The sequence below is a fragment of the Loxodonta africana genome, chromosome 18 (genome assembly GCF_030014295.1).
Source record: "Loxodonta africana isolate mLoxAfr1 chromosome 18, mLoxAfr1.hap2, whole genome shotgun sequence".
NCBI lineage: Eukaryota > Metazoa > Chordata > Mammalia > Proboscidea > Elephantidae > Loxodonta > Loxodonta africana.
The window spans coordinates 46,219,034-46,240,363 of NC_087359.1; the positions used below are offsets into that span (position 1 = coordinate 46,219,034).

Genomic DNA, 21,330 nt, shown 5'->3' on the forward strand with positions numbered 1-21,330 from the left:
TAAGAGGAATCAGAATCCAAATTTACTGCAAGAGGAAAACCTAGGTTCAGATTCCAGCTCCACTTCCTGTTACCATGTGCCCTGTTGGGTAAGACTTGATTTCCTGACAACAGATGATGGGCACCCTATCCTGAATGCTCCCTTCCCCTTCAGCCTTTTTCCTCTCTCAAATTGTTTTGTTTTTTGGTGTGAAAGACATTGGACACAAAGCAAATGTTCCGTAATTTACCACTATTTTTTGGTAGCTCTTACAGAATACTCCCTAAACCACACCCATTGCCGTCAAGTCGACTCTGACTCATAGTGACCATGTAGGATGCAGTAGAACTGCCCCATAGGGTTTCCAAGGCTGTTGTCTTTACGAAAGCAGACTGTCACATCTTTCTCCTGTAGAGCAGCTGGTAGGTCCACACTGCTGACCTTTGGTTAGCAGCCAAGTGCTTAATTTAACCACTGTGCCACCAGGGCTCCTTTGTTATAGAATATGGTTCTCAAACTTGACTGCATGTTGGAGTCACCTGGGTTAAAATCCAACAATCCACCGCTTGGGTCCCACCCCAGAGATTCTGATTTGTCTAAAGTGCAACCTGGACATTGGGATTTTTAAAGTTTCCCAAGTGATTCTAACGTGCAGCCAAGTTTGAGAAACGCTGTTAACAGAAATTAAAAATCCCCCCTCCTGAAAGAAATCAAAAATTTCTGTTCGCAGATAAGACATCCCAAAGAATCTACTCTGAAAAAACTGTTAAGAGCTGATAAATTCAGCAAGGGTCCAGGATCTAAGATCCATGTATAAAAGCCTCTCCTCCCCACAAGTGGAAATGGCTCAGTGTGTATTCTATGGGTGTCTAAAAATGTGCCAGTGCCACCCGAATGGATAAAAACATCCTGGGAGTTGAGAGCTAAAACACATTAAACATACTAGCGCTTTGGGGGTACAGAGAGAGAATTTGGCATCATGAAGCGGTGAAGGAAGAGGTCTGGGTTCAAGACAACACCTGGTTTGTTTCAAAGGAGTATGCATGAATTAGGGAACACAAAGGGGAAGGTGGCTCACCCAGAGTGTGTGGGTGCTGGCAGAGAAGTATGTTCCTTCTGGGGGTAAGGAATGGGCAAGCAGACAGCTCTGGCCTTCAGTCCCTTGTTTGATCCTTCGTGAGAATTCACAGCGATATCCTCACATGGCGCTCATTTCACCCCTTCTCTCTCTCCTGCTCTCCCCAGGTTTAATTACGTCAAGCCTCCAGGATGGCAATCCAGTTCCGTTCCCTTTTTCCCTTGGCGTTGCCTGGGGTGCTGGCACTCCTCGGCTGGTGGTGGTTTTTCTCTCGTAAAAAAGAACGCATCAGCAGCCATGACAAGCAGGTGGAGGCCAGTGCCGTGGAACTGGGGACAGACCCTCCCATCAAGGATCTGCTTCTCACAGAAGACACCAGCTCCAGCGTTGTGCCAATACCACCTAGTGTCACACAGCCACCAGAAAAGGAACTGTCCACCATGAGTAAGCCCTCTGTGGAGCCGCCAGCCTTGCTGCGGGCACAGCCAGCCCCTCGTAGATCAGAGTCCTCAGGCAGTCTTCTTAATACCACGGACACGAGATTTCGACCGGGAACACGCAGAGATGACAGTGCAAAGCTGGAATTAGCCCTAACTTGTGACGAAGCAAAGTCTATTCCTGTAGAGTGTCCCCTTGCATCCCCAAAGGGGGTACCATTCCCTCACGAAGCGGTTGAGGTGTGTAAGCAAGAGCCTATGTTCAGCAGAATGCCAGGGAGGGCCTGGCCAGGCCAGTCTGTAGCCCTCACAGAAAAGCATGGCCCTGGGGAGAAGACGAGGGAGACAGGGTGGGCAGAAGGGACTGGCGACGCAGTGCTGGGAGAAAATGTGCTCGAAGAAGGTGTGTTGTCCCAGGAGCATGGCTCTGAGTTGGAGAACAGCAAAGTGGCCAGCCTGGCTCCTTCGGGAGGAAGGGAAGAGAAAGAGGTGACCAGCCCGCCTCAGGAGGCCGGGCCAGTGCAGGAGGAAGAGTATGTGGCAAGAAAGTTGTTAAGCAGCTTCACTGAGTCAGCTCACACTGAGCTGCCGAACGGTGAGGAAGTGTCAGCACCTGGGATCAGAGGTGGTAAGCCCCAGGATGGAGACCTTGCAGGGGAAGTGGGCAAAGAGGAGATGGTGGCTAGAAATGAGGAGCTTGAGCAGGCTGCCCTCCAGATCATCTCCAAAGTGATCTTGGACGCAAGTGAAGAAGTACGGGCCGCCGCAGTGGACAAGATTACTACGGGTCAGGTGTGTCAGGCCTCAGACAACGAGCTCCAAGGGCCAGAGGAGGAGAGCTGTGCTCCAGTCAGCCAGGAACCTGTCCTAGGGCAAGGCGCTGTGGAGCCCACTCCGGCCACGGCCACAACCACGGCCGAGGCAGAGGCAGAGGCAGAGGCAGAGGCAGCGGCAGCGGCAGAGGCAGAGGCAGAGGCAGCCGCAGGCACGTCGGATGCTGCCCTGCCCTCATCAGGCCCGCTGGTAGAGGACCCCTCCCCACCAAAGACCTACGTGAGCTGCCTGAACAGCCCTCTCTCCAGCCCCACCAAGGACAGTAAGCCACCTAGGAACTCTGCACACCACATCTCACTGGCCTCCTGCCCGTCACGGGCCACCTCCCTTGGAGAGTCACTAGACGAGGCAAGCATCCTGGTGGAAGATGCCAGCTGCGTCACCTGCACGTTGGACAACAGCCAGTGTGACCCGTCCGTGGGCTCCTTAGGCCGGTGCTCGGATTCTGCCAGCATGTCGGGGCTTGAAGACTCTCGCACAGACACCAACTCAAGCCCCAGGGACAAAGACATCACCCCACCACTGCCAGAAAGTACTGTGCCCTTCAGCAATGGGGTGCTGAAGGAGGAGTTGTCAGACTTGGGGGCTGAGGATGGATGGAGCATGGACGCAGAAACAGACCATTCGGGAGGTAGGAGGGTCTTGGGTGTTCACCATGTAGAGGAGGGTGGTTCTCCCGCTACTCATTGGGAAAGGCTGCTGGTCTACCTCTCCCTTTCCAACTCAAAGGAATGAAGTTCTTCAATTCTGTATCCCAACCAGCAGAAGAATCGGAGTGCAGCGTAGAGCTGGTGGGTGACCCTGAAACCCCAAAGCCATGGGAGCTGTAACTTGATACAGCAGCCAGTGACCCTCCCTAACCCTTCTGTAGAGTCCAGCTTAAAGTTGGGATCCCTGATTAGCGTAGGCTGCCATGTTGCCTCTTTTAAATGCCAACCTCTTACTGGTTTTTTTAATGGAGAGGCCTCCTTAGCTTTATTGCCCTTGACTGTCAAGTATGGGTCTGAGTTTTTTTTTTTTTTTAATGGCTTATTTCCTTTTAATCATGTGCTTGTTCCCACGTCTTCACCTGCTTTCCTTCTCCAGAAGCTCTTACAGGGTAAGTGCCCAAAGAATGGCCCCAGCTTTGAATACTTGTGGGAGGCTCAAGCTTTCCTGAGTTGTTGCTGTCACCTCTTCCTTCGCAGAGAGCCTCAGCTATTTTCTTTCTGTGCAGCTGCAGTTCCATCCCCGGGAAAGAGGGGCACTTTGGTAACGAAGTGTCCACTGGGTTTTTCGAATGCTGACCCCAGCGTAGACAGTTCAGACCGCTAACTTACAGGTCAGCAGCTCCTGACCCCGCCTTTGCAGCTCCCCCGGGGTATTTTTGTTTATCTTGTGGAAAGAGGCCATGAGTTAACCGCATGGGTCTCTGGCTTGTTTGTCCGGGAGCCCTTCCCTGTCATGGCAGCTCCAGGAAGGTTGGGAATCTCTCTTAGGAAGTTGACTCCTTTCAGCAGTACCTGGTGGGTGCCACATGCTGTACTTCAGTGCATCTAAGACGCTGTTGATTTAAGACGCTCCTGCCTTATGTCCCTCTCAGAGAAAAGAATGCTACAGTCATGATGGTAAATGGCCAGAGACCATAAGACGTATCTGAAACTTCAGGGAAGTTAAAGTTTTTTTTAAAAAAACAAAAGGATTTCCCTTTGCCTCCTGCCCCTCAGCTTAATTAGCAAGCCCCTCAGGCTTGTCATGCCAACTTTAGACCAATTGTGTAGTGTTGAAGGCCTCAGAACTGAGGCTCAGCAGAAGAGAAGGGCTGCATCTGAACTGTGGTGATGGGCGGGGAGGGGTCTAGGATGGTCGATGGAAGCCTGGTAATAGCATCTATGGAGCGCTCGGCGTGTGCCAGGTGCCAGGCTCGTGCCTTCGGTGCATTCTCACATCCCTGCTTTGTGCGTAGGAGGTTGATGCTTAGAGGGGCCCAGGGGCTGCTGGGTTGAGAGAGCTGGGAGGTGGCTCTGGATGCAGCCTGCTGTTGACCTGGCGTGGTTCTCAGCCACTCGGGGGCCATCAGGGCTGTCCAGCAAAGGCTGGGGGGCTTGTGCGAGCAGAGCCCCCGCCCGCCTGCCTCTGCCATCTAGCAGCTGAGGCAAGCAGACTTCCCTCAGAGTGGAGGTTTCCCTGCTATGAAGCCCTTTCTGAGCCTCTGGTGTGGACGGAGGGGATGGGCTTTGAAGGAGACTCTCCCTAGCTGGGAGCAGAATCTGTTTAAGCTCTAGTCGTTTGCTTCTAGACAGATCATTGACTGCTTAGCAAAAGGTTATGCCCAGGGTTTGGAGAAAGCATGTGGAAAATAACCTAATTAGCGGAGTCTCAGGAGTGATCTATTTCTGACTCTTGAGTCGTCTGCGTGGAAGCTAGAGCCCTTTCTCGTAAGCTGGTCTGGACCCCAGTTTTTCTGCAGTGGCTCCCTTTGCTTGGTCTTGAGTGAGAGTGCCATTGGGAGCAGCTCAAGTCAGTGCAGTCTTGCCTCTGTGGCTGTCCCCTTTGGAATGTTCTTTAGCTCAGTCTGTTGATCAGGGGCTCAAGGACCAGCTGTGGGTCTAAACAAGCATTCAGCGATGCCCAGGTCAGGCCTGAGCAGAGGGGACAGAGGCCCTCCTTTCCTTTGTCCACTGCTGGCCTGGTTGGGGAGGAGACTCGGCCTCAGACAAGCCAGCGAGGACTCTAGCTCTGCTTGGCTGGAAGCCACCGCCTCAGACCATAGGCCTGGGGCTTCAGGGACTGGAGATCTTTGGTCTGTGGCTAGGGTAGTTGGGAGGGTGTTGAAACAGTTGTAATCAGTCTATCGAGGTCTGCATCATATACCCGGCTCCTGGAGCCGTGTGGGCCTGTTGTTGCCCATCCCCCTCTCCCCACCCCATGGGCTCCCCTTCCCTGGGCACTGAGTTCACCACTTGTCTCTGCTCCAGCAGCTGTGGCTGGGTGCGGCTGCCAGTCGAGCAAGTGGGACTGTAAGTGACAGGCTAAAATTAGGTGTATCTACACCCCCGGTCCTCCTTTCATTGGGGTTCTGATCTTTCTAGACTGTGAGTTGGCAGTCACCTGCCAAGCTTAAGGAGGGGGGTGGGGCAGGGGCCTCCTGGGAATGGGAGTTTTGGAAGTTCTGTGGCGGCGTTGGCTGCTCTGAGCCGGTGCCTGTGTGTGCTGTGCCTCTTCCTCCCCTGCAGGTTCCGACGGGAACAGCATGGACTCAGTGGATAGCTGCTGCAGCCTCAGAAAGACGGACGGTTTCCAGAGTGCCCAGGCAGGCTCCGACCCCAAGAAGGTCAACCTCATCATCTGGGAGATCGAGGTGCCAAAGGTAAGGGCCCAGCATCCCTGCTGGCCGAATGCTGCCATTCCAGGCGCGGACTCCAAGTTCCCACTGGCTTGGGGGGCCTGCAGACATAAGGGGAGGGGGACGGAGCATGGACTGGGGACCAGAAGAAGCCCCTGAGTGAGCCGAAAGTGGAAGGGAAAGGAACACTGCACTTTGCCAAGTTCTGAGAGCTTCCTACCAAATGGAGTTCCTCCAGCTCCTTCAGGAGTGTCTTCTTCGTGTCCTGCTCAAACTCACAGGCCTGCTGATCCTCCCCATGGGCTTTTGTTGTGTGTGCCAGGGCTCAGCTCTGTTATCTGTTGGAAATGCTAGCAAAAAATTAGACCATGGGACATGAGGAGACTTTCTCTGATCCCTTCAGGCCCAAGGCTCATGGCAGCTCACACATGGCAATGCAAAATGTACTTTCTAATTGAGAAAAGCACAAATAATGTATTTTAGAGAACTTGAAAAGTATAGACATCTATGAAGAAAATAAAAACCGGCTCTAATCCTACCCCTGAGAGTGACTTAAGACTTTTATTTCCTTCTCGTCTTGCACCCTGTGGTTTTTAAACAAAACCGAGCTTATGTCACTTTAATTAATGCTTTTAAATATTTAACAATTTAGTTTTCCCATGTTATTCTTTGAAAGTGTAATTTTACCTGCATTAAAAAAAAAAAACTTTTTTTCTTTTTCTTATTCATTGTATGAATGTCAATTTTCTTCACCAGTCCCCAATTCCAGGGTGCTTAAGTGGTCTCCAGCTACTTGCCATTATAACTTAACAATTTATTAGTTTGATCTGTAAGTTTGTCTCTGGGGCTAGAAATAATTGGCAGGCTGCACTCTCCTAAGGCGCTCAGCCCCCTCCCGAGGTGGGGACTTGGCTTGTTCTGAACTCCAGGTCAGGCAGGCTCTTCTGACCCTGGTTTGCTGGCTCCCTTGGCTGTGTCTTCCTCGGTGACCCTGTTAGCACTCCTGTCCCCTTCCCCTTTCGTGGTTTCAAAGGGCCTGAGTGAGTGAGGCAGGCTCCAGGTTAAGAGGGACCATGTTCCTAGAAGCCCAGCTGGGGCTGGGGGGTCGTTGGGGATTGTTTTGGAGCTTGTCATATCTTAGCTAAGCTTGGGTTCCTCTGACGGCCTTGAACTCTGGGTCACTAGGCATTTCTGTGTCTCCCCCTCTGGATTTCCTGAAGGCTCCAGCCTGCTGTGAACTGGCAACAGGGGTGCAGGGGTTCTTAGACCTTTATTTTCAAATTGAGCTCCTTTGTATTTGGAAGGAGCCCAGGTGGCACAGTGGTTAAAGCACTGGAGTGCAAACTGAAGGGTTAGCATTCAACCCATCAGCTGTTCCACATGTGGCAGCCAGCTTCTGTACAGATGACAGCCTCGGAAACCCTAGGGGGCAGCTCTACTGTGTCCTCTGGTGTCGCTATGAGTCAGAATCGACTCAACGGCATTGGGATTTGGTTTTATCTTTGGACCTGAGCAGTCCTGAGGGGGAGGGGTCAGTGTGGAGTTGTAAACTGACCCTTAGGCTGGGCGAAACTTCTCGTAGCTTAAGTTTTGGAGTTGACACTGCCTTTGCAGCTTTCTGGGCCTGCCAAGTTCCTATGCTGCGTGACCTTGGCAAGTTACTTAGCATTTCTGGGCTTGTTTCCCATCTATAAAATGGTGATAAAGGTACCTGTTGCATAGGTACTACAAGTAAACGTGGAGTCTCTGGGTGGTGCAAACTTGACCTTGTTTGAAACAAGGGTAGGTCTTTGGGAATGTGGGGAATTGACTTTCTGTTAACCCACCTCTGTCTTTTCTCTCCGGAAGCACTTAGTTGGCCGGCTAATTGGCAAGCAGGGGAGGTACGTGAGTTTTCTGAAGCAAACATCTGGTGCCAAGATCTACATTTCAACCCTACCCTACACTCAGGACATCCAGATCTGCCACATAGAAGGTCAGTGGCCCCTGCAGGGACAGGTTTCCTTTGTTACCTCTGAATAGAAAGCCCTGCTTCTCATCCCAGGTGAAGGGTGAGTGGGGTTCCTCCCTTCAGCTGTCTTCCCTGTTCAGTTGCTTGAAGGAGACTCAGGTCCTTTCCCTACCAGATCTGCTGGCCAGGAGAGAAGCAGGTGCTTGGATAGGTGGGCCCGGGACCCTGGATTCACAGTGCCTGCTGCCCCACATGGGCACCCTCACAGAGCAGAAGTACCTTGTGTGTGAGTTCCCTCTGTCTGATCAGCGGGGACCAGGCCTTTCCCCACTGGCTAGCCTCCTGCCCATTCAAACCACAGACCCTAACGGCAGAGGGGTCACTTGAAAGGTGATCACATTTCGTGCTTCTTTAGATGCCATTTTCCTAAGGTTGAATCTCAGCATTTTGGCCCCTTAAAGCTGTTCTGAACTCTAGGAAAGGCTCTGTGGGGTGTTGTATGTGAGTTTCTTTTGCTGAGATGTTTCTTTTACCCACAGTGATTTCCGCCCTGCTCCTATCCCTCAACTCCCCGCCCCCAATCCCTCGTCCCCTGTTTAGGCTCTCAACATCATGTGGACAAAGCACTGAACTTGATTGGGAAGAAGTTCAAGGAGCTGAACCTCACCAATATCTACGCTCCCCCGCTGCCTTCACTGGCACTGCCTTCTCTACCAATGACCTCCTGGGTGAGCATGCCCCCAGTGTCATCAGGACTTCTTGTGGCCCTGCCGCCCAGACCAACCCCAGCAAGAAGCTCCCAAGGCTGTGGGCCAAGTAGGCCAACAGCACGTTCATGCCTGTGCCCTCTCACCTCTGGCCTCTACTGGTCAGTTCTGCCAGCCTATGTTCTCTGGGGATGGGGGCAGGGTGCAATGCTGGGCAGGAAACCAGAAGCCTCTAGGTCCCTTTGAAAGGACCACTTCCCCCCAGTTTTTCTGCCTGGACCCCCTTTGCATTTTCTAGGCATTTGCCTAGAAAGGATTCTAGTCCAGCCAGGAGACAGTGTGTCCAGACTGGCTTACAAACCAAAAAAACCAAACCCAGTGCCATTGAGTCGCTTCCAACTCATAGCGACTCTATAGGACAGAGTAGAACTGCCCCATAGAGTTTCCAAGGAGCTCCTGGCGGATTCAAACTGCTGACCCTTTGGTTAGCAGCTATAGTGCTTAACCACTATACCACCAGGGTTTCCCCAGACTGGCTGGCTTAGGGCTCCTTAAAGCTGGCATTTGTCCAAGGTCACCACCTAGGGTGGGACCCATCATCGTGGGCTTGGATGGGGCTTGTGATGATGGGTCAGTCCTGTGCCTTTTTCCCAGTTAAGCCAGGCCTATTAGTGGCCATGGTGAAGAATTTCCTTCCTCTTCCCTCTCCCCAGGAGATACCTAGATTGTAAAGCTTAGGGAGAAGCATGACTCTTTGGAGATTGTTGGGGGTAAGGGGAGGTTGGCAGGAGGAGGAGCTGACATCTCGAGGGTCCCTGTGTCCTAGTGGCTGCAGGGCTTCATATCCTGAGTTAGGCCTCATCTCACTAGGAGTAGAATTACAAGGCTCTGTGGGTCAAAGACAATTGGCCTTTCACACAGACAGGCTGAATGCGCTGCTCCAAGAGAACTGCTGTCTTGGGTTTTGTTTAGCGTGGGAGATGCTTCAGTTCTGTGTCTTCTCCCCAAAGATCCTTATGCCATGGGGGAAGGAATGGAATGGCTCCTTCTTTCCCTATGGATGTTGGGAGTGGACTGAACCCCATTCTACCCTCCACTCCTGAAATTGTGTAGAATTTTTTTTCCTAAGAGGCTTGGCTCTAGTTCCACTCTATTTTTAAAAAAGTGAGTGGCTTGTCCAGTTTCCGTCCCTTGTGCTGTACTCGGCTCAGTGGGACCTGAAAGAGAGCCCAGATACCTCTGAAGCAGCAGTGGTGGGAGGCTGTGCTGGTGGCTGGCACTCCTCGCAGGGGCTCTTCTCTCTGTGGCTACTGGCTAAGAAGGTGGAGCAGATGCCCTACCCTGCCCGGAGCTCCTAGATGTTGATGGTATCTTGGCATCAGGAAGACTAGTGTGTAAGGATGACTCTTTAGAGAGCCATATCAGCTTCTTCCCAGGGCCTTTAATGTAGGCTCTGGCCACTGAGTGTACCTATATTCCAAATCCCAGAGGGGGAGTGAGTTGGGGCAACGTCTGGAGCTTAGAGAAGAGGAGCACGACTTAGGGGATAGATAGAGGAGAAGAGCAAATATGATGCAGAGTGTTGTAGACCTTGACCCTGGACCTGATGGACAGCAGGCAACTGCTTGCTATTAGGAAGACAGAGGAGAGAAGCACTCTCAGATCATAAGCTCCGGGGTCAGCTGTAGGCCCAAAGTTGTTGGCTGTGGGGCCTCAGGGCTTGCCCACCTGCTATTCTCTGACACCTTGTTCTCACATGTTTGCCCTCCCTGGGTGTTACAGACTCATCAAGAGAGGTGGGAGGGAGGGGCAGCTCTGGATGGACCCTGGCCAGGCCAGCATAAGGCCCAACACAACATCTACCCTTGGCTCCTGAGTGCTCAGTATCTGCTGGGAGCCTCTCTGCCCAGCCCTGAGGTGAGGGTGCCCCTAATGGTTACTCATGGTATTGCAGGACAAGGGCCACAGTGGTGTCAAACCCTTTCCATGGTTGAAGTGGTTTTCCTTGAGCTTTTTTTGTCACCTGGGTGCTGTGTTGTTTTGAGTTGTTATGCCCTTTTCGAAGATGTACAAGTTCAGAGACTTGCCCTGGGGCCCCAGGGCCTATCCCGCACAGAGAAGGGCGGTTACAGCGCCTTCCCTTCCTTTCCACAGCTCATGCTCCCCAATGGCATCACTGTGGAGGTGATTGTGGTCAACCAGGTCAACGCCGGGCACCTGTTTGTGCAGCAGCACACACACCCTACCTTCCACGCGCTGCGCAGCCTGGACCAGCAGATGTACCTCTGCTACTCCCAGCCCGGGATCCCCACCTTGCCCACCCCAGTAGAGAGTAAGTGCACTTTGTGTTCTGGGTGGGGGTGGGAGGCTCTGAGATCTGGGCTTTGGCCATGCTAGGGGAGACGCTTTGGGGGTTGCCTGTTCCACCCTTGATCTTGACCAGAAGGAGACTCTTCTGGATTCTTTGTGGGCACAGCCTCCCGTCGGTTCTTGCCATTGGCATGGAGTCTTGCCAGTCTAGCCAAAGCTGGTGTTTTTACTGCCTCATGGGGTCATGGGATTAGAGTTTTGACACTTGGATTCATATCCCAGCTCTGCCACTTATTAGCTTCATCAGGTTCAATGGGATGGTATATCCACTGTCCCAAGAATTGAGGTTGGAGACCGTACGTATTAAACATAAAGCATTTGATGCATGTGCTGGTTACCATTCCCACACCAGATCTCTAAACCCACCGACCCTGTGCAACACCGAGAATACTAAGCGTCTGAAGCCATGGGACTTGCCCAGGTGACACCTGAGCAGGTGCTGGGTTCCGAACCCAGGTCAGATCCAGAGCCCATCTTTTGCTACTGTTATCTGTGTCGCCCTCATCAGTGGGGATCAAGTGTTGGACCCTCTTTTCACCAGCCCTGTCTGGGGTCTTGGCTCCTGCTTCTAATCTGGGGCCCCTCAATGAGCTTCAAGGCATCAAAAAAATCCCTTGAAATTCTATCTAGCATTTTGTATAATTTTTCTTTTGGAGGATTAAGGATTTAGTTTTCCATCAGATTCTCTAAGGCCAACAGTAAGGATTAAACCGGAGTCCATGATTTTCCCAGGGGCTGCTCTTAGGGGTCAGCACACAGTGTGGTCAGCTCTGGGTCACAGGCCCTCGCCCCAGCAGGCCATGTTTTCATCTGCTCCGTCCCGTCTGCCCAGCATCCAGGTCGGTGACCGCTTGGCGCACTTGCTCTGTGGCCTTGTTGGCTGCCGCCACATCAGTGCTCTTGGCACGTTCCTGAGCGAAAGGCTAAAAGTGGTGTCTAGGCCTGGGGGTCCCATCTGGCCAGGCCCTCAATCTGAGCATCACAGGCTACAGCAGGCCTTTGATGCTGGGCCGCTGATAACTGCCTACCCTTCCAGGTTCAGGGACTTTCTTTTAAGAGTGTAAGGCAGGCCCCTCCCCCCCATTTTCTAATTTACTTTGTTTATTCCCAGTTCATCTGTATCCACCTGGAACTTCCGTACGTTACAGAGTAAATGGATCTAGGTTGAGTGCTATTTGGTCCGGGTAGCTTTGGGGGTGGAACACATGCCAGGCTGAAGATACCATGTCCACTCTCCTTGGCTAGTCCTGGGCTCTGGGAGGCTGTGTTGGGGACTCATTGCCATTCCCACCCTCTGCCCCAAGGAGGTGCAGGCCTCTGAAAAGGCACATGGGGAGGTGAGTAGCTTTGACCTGCAGGCCAGGTGTGTCCACATGCTTCTCCTTGCCCTGCAGTTGCGGTCATCTGTGCTGCCCCTGGTGCGGACGGTGCCTGGTGGCGAGCCCAGGTGGTCGCCTCCTACGAGGAGACCAACGAAGTCGAGATTCGCTACGTGGACTACGGTGGATATAAGAGGGTGAAAGTAGATGGGCTTCGGCAGATCAGGTGAGTCGAGTCTCCCCAGACAGGCAGGCAGGCAGGCCGGCCCTGCTGTTGTGGAACGTGTGGTCTCTGTCCAGCTGGCTCAGTTCTCTGTTACCCAGCCAGGGAAATGGACTCCCCCTTTCCACTGTCCAATGTTTTAGCCGAGTCTGATAGAAACAAACCCAGTTACTTGCCCCAGCAAAAATGAACTAGAAAGAAAAGCCTGTCTTGTGAGAGAATACCCCTCATATCCCGTCTTAAAAGAGGGTTCATTTTGGGGAATTTGATGCAGGAAGGATCTCTGAGGTCTGGCTTACAGTCAGGGTACCCTCTCTCCTCGGTCTGCCGTGCCCTGTGCCCATTGTGTCCTGGATTGTAGGTGCCATAGTGCAGCGAAAGGTAAATACCAGCCTGGAGTGGGGTCATTCTGCAAGCCCCTGCTAAACTGCTCCTTCCTCACCTTGACAGATCGGACTTTGTGACTCTGCCATTCCAGGGAGCAGAAGTCCTTCTGGACAGCGTGATGCCACTGTCAGGTAACAGGTGGAGCCTCCAGCTGGGGGCAGGTTGAGAGTGGGTCTTTTTACTCCAGAGTGATGGTTCTCACCTTGTACAAACACAGATTGCTGTACTCTGAGTTTCTGACCAAGGAGGTCAGGTGGGGCCTGAGAACTTGGGTTTCTAACAAGTTTTCAGGTGATGCCGGTGCTGCTGGTGCAGGGACCACCCTTTGAGGACCCTTGCTCTAAACTTCACCTAACTTTGAGATGCTTCCAACAAAGACACTTTCCAGAATGTAGTCCAGACCCAGTGTCTTAGCAGCTGGGGTTGTGGTCTGGCACTGAGGTCAGCGGCTCTGCCCAGCTGGGTCACAGCTTCCTTGGGGCACTGATGAGGACCATGCTGCCACAATGTCCAGTGTCCTAGACTGTGATAGCATTGCCAGAGAGAAGATGACTAGCAGTGTTGATCTTGACCAAGTTACTTGGCCTCAGTTTCCTTCTTTGGAAAATAGGGATGATACCTACCTTACTTTTGAGGCTCCTGGGTGGCACAAATGGCTTACTCTTGGCCACTAAGCTCAGGAAACCCTGGTGGTGTAGTGGTTAAGAGCTATGGCTGCTAACCAGAAGGTTGGCAGTTCGAATCCACCACATGCTCCTTGGAAACGGTGAGGCAGTTGTAATCTGTCCTATAGGATCGCTATGAGTCGGAATTAACTCAAAGGCAACGGGTTTCGGGTACTAACCTAAGGGTTAGCGGTTCGAACCTATCCAGCAGCACCATGGAAGAAAGGCCTGGCAGTCTGCTTTTTTAAAAATTATAGCCAAGAAAGCCCTATGGAGCAGTTCTACTCTGTACCACATGGGGTCATCATGAGTCAGAATCAAATTGAAGGCAAAAGGTTTGTTTTGTGGTGGTTGTTTGCTTGTTTACCAGAATTTCAGGATGACAGTAAGAATATGTACATTTAGGAACTGGTATGTAGAAAGTGGTCAACAAGTAGCAGCCAAAGGAGTTTTATATTGTAAGTGTAACCTGGTCTTTCCACGTCCCTCTCTCCCCGAGTTTGCCCTTTCTGATCTTCTCTTTGGTTGTTGACAGTGATTAGGTGTGTTAGAGGCACTATCGTCTGTCTGGAGTTAAGTCACATAGAAAACTGGGGCACGGTCTTCATTTTGTTTTCCTTCATTGCCCAGCCTTCCTCTTCCTGTTCTATCCATCTTAACAATCTGTCCAGGCCCAGCTAAAATGCTCCAGAAGACTTTCCCCAGACTGTCTTCAATGCCTGCCTCTCCCATCCTCACCATCTCTTGAGTTGGGTGTGTTCTTTTACACAACTTTATGGTCTAGCACAGCAGAATGCTGCCTCCACTGCCCTGCCCACCCTATAGTGACAGTCCGTATTGAGCTATGGGGTCAGTTGCTTGGGCTCAAATTCTACCTTCACCACTCTGGGAGCTGTTTGACCTTGGGCAATCAACCGTTGTCTCAGCTGTTCTCACCTGTAAAGAGGGAATAACTCTTCTATCCTGTGATAGTGTAAAGGGACCAGTACCATGTGCTCAGCACAGACATGTCGTGGTAGTGACATTCCCAATGCCACGTTAGCTCACTGAAAGCTGGGCTTCTGTCCTGTTGTTTCTCTGTCCCCCAGTGGGTAGCCTGCAGCACAGACCCTGAGTTTACCCACTTGGAGTCATGTGGAGGCCTAAGGTCTCTACCTGGCAGGTGGCTCTCCCAAATGAAGTTCTCAGGTCCCACTGCAGTCTGAAGATTCTACCTGGAATACACCTCAATGTCATGTAGGTGATGAGAACGGCTTGTCCCAGTGGGTTCTAAATGCTGCTTTTCCTTCTTCTTCTAAAGATGACGAGCACTTTTCACCTGAAGCAGATGCAGCTATGAGCGAGATGACAGGAAACACAGCATTGCTTGCTCAGGTGGGTGGGTGGGAGATGGGCGTGCTAGACAGGGGTCTGTCTGAGGGGCCTCCTGCCCCGCTTCTTCAATGCCTCCCTTGCTTTATTTAAGTATCTGGGCTTCTTGGGAGCTGTACTGACCTTTAAATTCCTGCTACCCTGCTGCTGGGGTCTTGGGCTGGCCAGCAGGCTTTTAGGGAGACAGTGCATGGACTTTCCCAGCTATAAAACATGCTTGGTGATGGTTTTTTTTTTTTTGTAGGTGACAAGTTACAGTCCGACTGGCCTCCCTCTGATTCAGCTGTGGAGTGTGGTTGGAGATGAAGTAAGTTCTGTTTCTTTTACCTTCTGAGTGACCGATGAGCAGTAAAGGGTTGATTGGAGCTGGTTGGAGCATTGCTTCCTCTTGAGCTAGTAAGAGGATGGTAACTACAGACCTGTGCCCCCGGTGGACATTTGGCAATGTCTAGACATTTTTGTTTGTCATAGTTGGGGGTATGTTAGTGGCATCTAATGGGTAGAGGCCAGGGATGCTCCTAAACATTCTACAATGCAAAGGACAGCCACCTGTAACAGAATAATCCAGCCCAAAATGTCAGCAGTGCTGCGGGATGAGAAACTTTGCTAATAGACCTTCCTGTACCTTCTGTCAATTGGGCTTTTCTGTCCTTCTATTTTTACAGTATTAAAGCTTAGATTTCTTCAGTGTATTGAAAAGCCTGTCCTCATGTCAAAGTGGCCAAAAGAACATTTAAGTAAATATTCCTGTGGGCCCAGAAAAATGTCCTGCCAGCCTTCCCCCATTGCTCTTGTAAGCCTGTTGCTTGCAGTGCTGGTCTGGGATTGTAAGACTAAGACCCTGCTTTGGCTTGAGAATTTGCCCCCAGGTGCCATGGGCAACACTCTCAAGGGAACTTTCTCTTCTAGGTGGTGTTGATAAACCGATGGCTGGTGGAGCGAGGACTTGCCCAGTGGGTAGACAGCTGCTACACAAACCTTTGACCCTTTCCCTCAAACAGCAGCTGCTTGAGTCTGTTTTGCACTGTTAAAATTGAGCTTGGCACTCAAGGCAAAGACTTTACATCAGAATAACAAAATGGTGTCCTCCTAGAAGTTTTTTTTTTTTTTTTTCCTGTACTGTAGTCCTATTGAGAAGACCTTCGGTCTCTAAGAAAAGGAGAGAACTGTATGTTCTTTTCAAAGCCATAGCATGGTGTTTAACAAGCCAGTTGGCTTTTGGCTTCACATGGTTCCAAACCACTACAAAAAAAAAAATTTTTTTTTTTTGAAAAACAACCTCAACTAGGTTGTCCTGTTCCCCCCACCATCCCATTCTCTCTTTCTTCATGTCTACCCCTCACCCCCCAACCAAAAAAACAAACAAACAAACAACCGGTGGTATTTCTCCTCTTAGCAGACAGGCCAAGAGATGTGTGTTTCTTGCTCAGGAGTGTTTCTTTGACTTCACAATCTTTCTTCTACCTTTGGGAGCAAGGCATGAACTGACTAATTGATACCAGTTACTTGTGTATAGCTTTCTGTAAGTGAATTGCTGGCGTTTAGCATTTATAAACGTCGCCTAGGCCTCTAGGAAGGCAGACTTTTTTAATGGAGATGTAAATAAGGAGCTATTATCACACCTCTGGCCTTGGTGGGGGGATGGGAGATAGAACTGTTATCCTGCCAAGCCTGCTTGTAATTTGTAACCATTTTCTATTTGTGCAAACTCTGTAAATACATGTTTAAAAAAAAACGTAATATTTTGTACAAGATACACTGGAGAACAAAGGGAACTCAAGGTTCTTCCACACCCACTGTCATCTGTCAGTAGAACGCCGCAGAGGATGGTGTGACCCGAGGCATAGAATGTGATCGAGGAATGTTCTGCTGTACAAATTTGTAAAAAAAGCAACTTCATTGAATTACCTGGGAGTGGTGTGTTTTTGATTCTTTTTTTAGACTGGCTTCAGCATTGTGCAATTAAGAAGTAGGTAACTTAAATAACTTAAACTTACATAAATTGCAGATTATATAAAGTCTAACTTTGAGTCCGTTTTTTCAATGGCAAAAAAGATTAGAAGGGATTAGAAGGGGTAGCCATGTGTGTGGTGGACTGGACAGCCCAACCCACAGGCCCCCAAACACCTGCATCTAAAGAAGAGATCCATGGCTCTGAGAAGACAGTTTGGCCAGAAATTTCCATCTGGCCCTTTTTTGTCTGTCCTTTCCGCACCATCCACCAGGCGCTCCTTGGAAACTCTATGGGGCAGTTCTACTCAGTCCTATAGGGTCGCTATGAGTTGGCAACAAGTTTGGTTTGGGTTTTCTCCACCAGGTGGCAGCCCGAACCTCCTCTAGTTTCCCTCATTGACTCTAAATAGCCAGACTTAAGTTTAAAGCACTGGCTTCCAAAATTCTTTGTGCATTCTTAATATGTTATTTAATCTACTGTAATGACAAGAAAGATATAAATAAAAAAACTATGATGAGAACATATACTAAGTCTTGAGTCCAGGGCCCACCTATTAAAGGCAGGCTCAGACCGCTGCAGCCCAGCTACCCTGGGCAGTCCCTTCCCCTGCATCTCCCTCGGTTTGGTCCAGGCCTCAGGTGCTGTAGGCTTGCCCATCCCTCCAGGTGTCACTGAGAAGCTTGTCAGCACCAGTCTTTAGAGAGCTGATGACCTGTGAGCCCCCCTCTCCTTGGGGCTTCTCCCCATCCTAAGCCAGCAGGCTCTGTTACTGGATTCCCACTACTCTGCCGAAAGGCTGAGGCTTTTCTCTGAAGTCTGGAGGCAGAAACATCTTCCCCTTGGGCCCTGGCACTCTCACCTATGTGGCTAACAAATGGCTGGAAGCTTCCGTTTCCTCATCTGTGAAGTCAGATGATACCTACCTCATAAGGCAGTTGAATGAAATCATAGAACTGTCCCCTGCTTGTGCAGAGCTTGGCCCACAACTAGTTCTCACACGGTCTCAGCTGCCATTAGCACTAAGTCTCAGCTGCCATTAGCACTAAGTCTCAGCAGTAATTGGGTGTGACTTTGACCAAGTCGTGTTACACCCAGATGTTTCTGTACAACTCAGCTTGCTGGAGCACGAAAGGGCCTGTGGGAGCTTTGCAAAGTAATTCAAGTAGAGAGTTTGCAAGAGCCTGGTGTATGGATTTGGCCTTATCTCTAGGGAGTTATTGGAGGGTTTTTAAAACTTTCTCTTACTGTGGTAAAATATATACAACATAAAAATTGCCGTTTAAACCATTTTTAAGTGCACGTCTCAGTGGTATTATATTCACAATGTTGTACAACCCTCTCTACTATTTCTTTCTAAAACATTTTCATCTCCCCAAAACAGAAACTCTGTACCCGTTAAGCAATAAACACCCCCTCCCTCCAATTTCTGGTAACTCCGATCTATTTTCTGTCTGTGCATTTGCCTGTTTTAGATATTTCATGTAATCAGGATCATATTATATTTGTCCTTTTGCATCTGACTCATTTCACCTAGCACAGTGGTTTCAAGGTTCATCTATGTTGTAGCATGTATCAGGACTCCATTCCTTTTTATGGCTGAATAATATTCCATAGTGTGGGTATATGACCTTTTGTTTACTTCTTCATTTGTTAATGGACACTTGGGCTGTTTCTACTTTTTGCTGTTGTGAATAGTGCTGCAATGAACATTGATGTACAAATATCTGTTTGAAAATCCCTGCTTTCAGTGGAATTCAATGTTTAACTTGTTGAGGGACCTCCCAGTTTTCCCACAGTGGCTGCACCATTTTACAATCCCACCAGCAGTGCACAAGGGTCCCAGTTTCTCCACATCCTCGCCATTGCTTTTTTTGATAGTAGCCATCCTAGTGGGTGTGACAGGAGCCCAGGTGGTACAGTGGATAAAGCACTCAGCTGCTAACCAAAAGGTCAGTGGTTCAAACCCACCAGCTGCTCTGCTGGAGAAGGATGTAGCATTCTGCATCTGTAAGGTTAAAGCCTTGGAAACTCTATGGGGCAGTTCTACTCTGTCCTATAGGGTTGCTATGAATCAGAATCAACTCAGCAGCAGTGGGTTTGGGTTTGGAGTGGGTGTGAAGCATCTCACTGAGGGGTTTTAAACAGGCAATGACACGAATCTGGTGCCAGAAGGAACATGGGTGAGGGGAGGATTAGAGACTAAAGCCAGGGTAGTCCAGGCGAGACAAAGGGCTTCCTCCAGGATGGCAACTGGGAGGTAGAAAGGATGCAGTGGAGTCAGGACCCTTAAATAAAGTTGATGGGACTTGGTGAGGGTACGGTGAGGTGGGGACGCAGAAGATGGGCTGCTGGCAGTGCCTCTCTGGTCTCCCCTTGCGGGCTTCCCCTGCAAGAGTGGGTCCGTTAGACACGATTTGGTATATGGAGGGGGAAACAAGTTGGAGGCTGGTGAAGGGTGAGTCCATTTTGAATAAAAACTTAGATTGTTGCAAACATTGGTTAATTTCCAGAGTACTGAAAAAGTTGATTTTGACCGTTTTGCCAGCGTTTTCATTGCTTTTATACAAGACTGGATTTACAGAGGTTCTTGCTCTGCTGTAATGGAAGTCAGCCCTCTAGGCAGGTACACTTTGGACATGTTCTTTGAATTACCTGTGGGCCATCCAGGGGCGATCTTAAGCGTGAGGTGAAAACTCAAGGAGAGGCTGGCGCTAGAGAGAGATTTGGGGATGTCCACCTTCTGGGGCATGAGGGAGAGGGAGAAAGCCAGATGCAGAAAGCTAGGGCTTCCAGCCTCTCCTTACTTCAGGTGTTTGTGTCCTTGGGGGCCCTGTTGGGTATGGGAGGAACAGCGGAGTCGTAGTGGGGTGTTACCATGGGTGCTGGATTCTGGGGTTACTGCTACACCTTGTACCACTAAAGTTACATGACTTATATAGGCATCAACCTCTATAAATTGAGAACTAATGTCAGTTCAACCATCTCAGGAGAGAGAGGCTAAAAAACTAGGTTAGTTAGCTACAGTTATGGAGTGCTTACTAGTGTCAGACACTGCCAAGTATCTTACAGGTAATGTCCTCATGACAACCCAGCAAAGGGGGAACTCTTGTTTTTATTTCTTGTTGTTGTTGAGACTACACAGTAGAGCATACACCAATTCAAGTTTCTACATGTACAATTCAGCAACGTTGATTACATTCTTCAAGTTGGGCAACAATTCTTGCTCTCCGTTTAAGAGTTATTCCTCCCTCGTGAACATAAACTCACTGCCCCCTAAGATTCCTATGTAATCTTTCAAGTTGCTGTTGTCAGTTTGATCCCATAGAGATAGTTCTTCAAACAGCACAGGGCTCAAGGCAAACATTCTTTACTAGTTAAGCTAAACTGTTGCTTGGTTCAAAGAAGACTTCAGGGGATATTTTTGGTTTAAGGTTTAAAGATTATCTCAGGGCAATAGTTTTGGGGATTCATCCAGCCTCCATGGCTCCAGAAAGTCTGGATTCCATGAGAATTTGAAATTCTGCTCTATATTTCCCTCCTTTTGAGCATGATTCTTGTATAGAATCTTTGATCAAAATGTTCACTAGTGGTAGCTGGGCACCATCTAGTTCTGGTCTCATGGCAAAGGAGGCAGTTGTTCATGGAGGCATTTGGGAGGGACTCTTGTAGATGTGCAAATCGATCCCAGAAGCTGATGACTTTATAATGTGGTTGCATGTGGGGCAGAGCTGAGGCTCAAACCCAGACTATTGGCCCTGGGGCAGGTCATCTTAACCACTGCCCTGTGAAAAACGTGAGACTTGATCTTGCCTTGTTCCGTGTCCCCAGATAAATGCCACAGTGATGGTATTAATTTCCTAGGGTTGTTGTGACAAAGTACCACAACCTTGGGGGCTGAAAACAACAAATTATTTCACAGTTCTGGAGGCCAGAAGTCTGAAACCAACGTGTTGGTGGGGCCACACTCCCTCTGAAGGCTCTAGGGAGGAGAATTTTCTGCCTCTTTCAGCTTCTCATGGCTCCTAGATGTTCCTTGATTTTTGGCTGCGTAACTTCAGCCTCTGCCTCTTTTCTCATGGTCTTCTCTGTGTCTTCTTTTATAAGGACACTTGTTGAATTTAGGACCCACCTGGATAATCTAGGGTGATGTCTTAGAGAGCCCTGAGGCAATCACATCTCAAAGACCCCTTTTCCCATAAGGTCAGGTTCACAGGTTCCAGGGATTAAATCATGGACATATCTTTTTTGGGGGGGCGGGGAGCACCATTAAACCCACAACAGTGGTTAAATGATCTGTCCACAGGAAAGTTTTGGAACTTAGAAATAAAATGTCATGATAGGCTAGAGCAATACTTTTGTGTATATGAAAAATGAAAATTAGAGGTGGGGCCAAGATGGCAGAGTAGTCAGATGCTTCCGGTGATCCCTCTTAAAGACCCAAAAAAACAAGTGAAACATATATATGACAAGCTAGGAGCTCTGAACATCAAAGGCAAAGTCAGAAAACGGACTGAGTGACAGGGAGGGAGAGACGGTTCAGAAGCAGCAAGGAGTTGCCGGACCTGAATCACCAGGAACCCTCAGGCATCATTCCCTGGAGCCACTGCAGTGGGGCTGGTGGTAGTGATCCAGAGGCGGTTTACTCAGGGAGAGACAGCGAACCACACAGCCTACTCACACCTCTGGAACCAGAGAAGAGCAGTGCTCTCACCAAAAGCTAAGTACTTGCA

At 49.8% G+C, this 21,330-nt stretch overlaps 1 protein-coding gene across 4 annotated transcripts in view; it reads left to right on the top strand.

Moving 5' to 3' along the window:
• The window catches only part of AKAP1 (A-kinase anchoring protein 1), a 37,698-nt gene extending 21,148 nt beyond the window's left edge, over nt 1-16,550 (top strand). For 2 of the 4 annotated variants that reach the window (XM_023553555.2, XM_010594302.2), the window contains exons 2-11: nt 1,225-2,959; nt 5,544-5,677; nt 7,502-7,628; nt 8,205-8,332; nt 10,466-10,643; nt 12,076-12,226; nt 12,674-12,741; nt 14,576-14,649; nt 14,891-14,953; nt 15,556-16,550. In XM_023553555.2, coding sequence (XP_023409323.1) covers nt 1,249-2,959; nt 5,544-5,677; nt 7,502-7,628; nt 8,205-8,332; nt 10,466-10,643; nt 12,076-12,226; nt 12,674-12,741; nt 14,576-14,649; nt 14,891-14,953; nt 15,556-15,630 — 2,709 coding nt within the window. In that variant the 5' untranslated portion in view covers nt 1,225-1,248 and the 3' untranslated portion in view covers nt 15,631-16,550. Of the gene's footprint in view, nt 1-1,224; nt 2,960-5,543; nt 5,678-7,501; nt 7,629-8,204; nt 8,333-10,465; nt 10,644-12,075; nt 12,227-12,673; nt 12,742-14,575; nt 14,650-14,890; nt 14,954-15,555 lie in introns of those variants that run through there. The other 2 variants (XM_064271279.1, XR_002786846.2) reach the window with 2 other exon arrangements.
• Nucleotides 16,551-21,330: the final 4,780 nt, after the last annotated feature.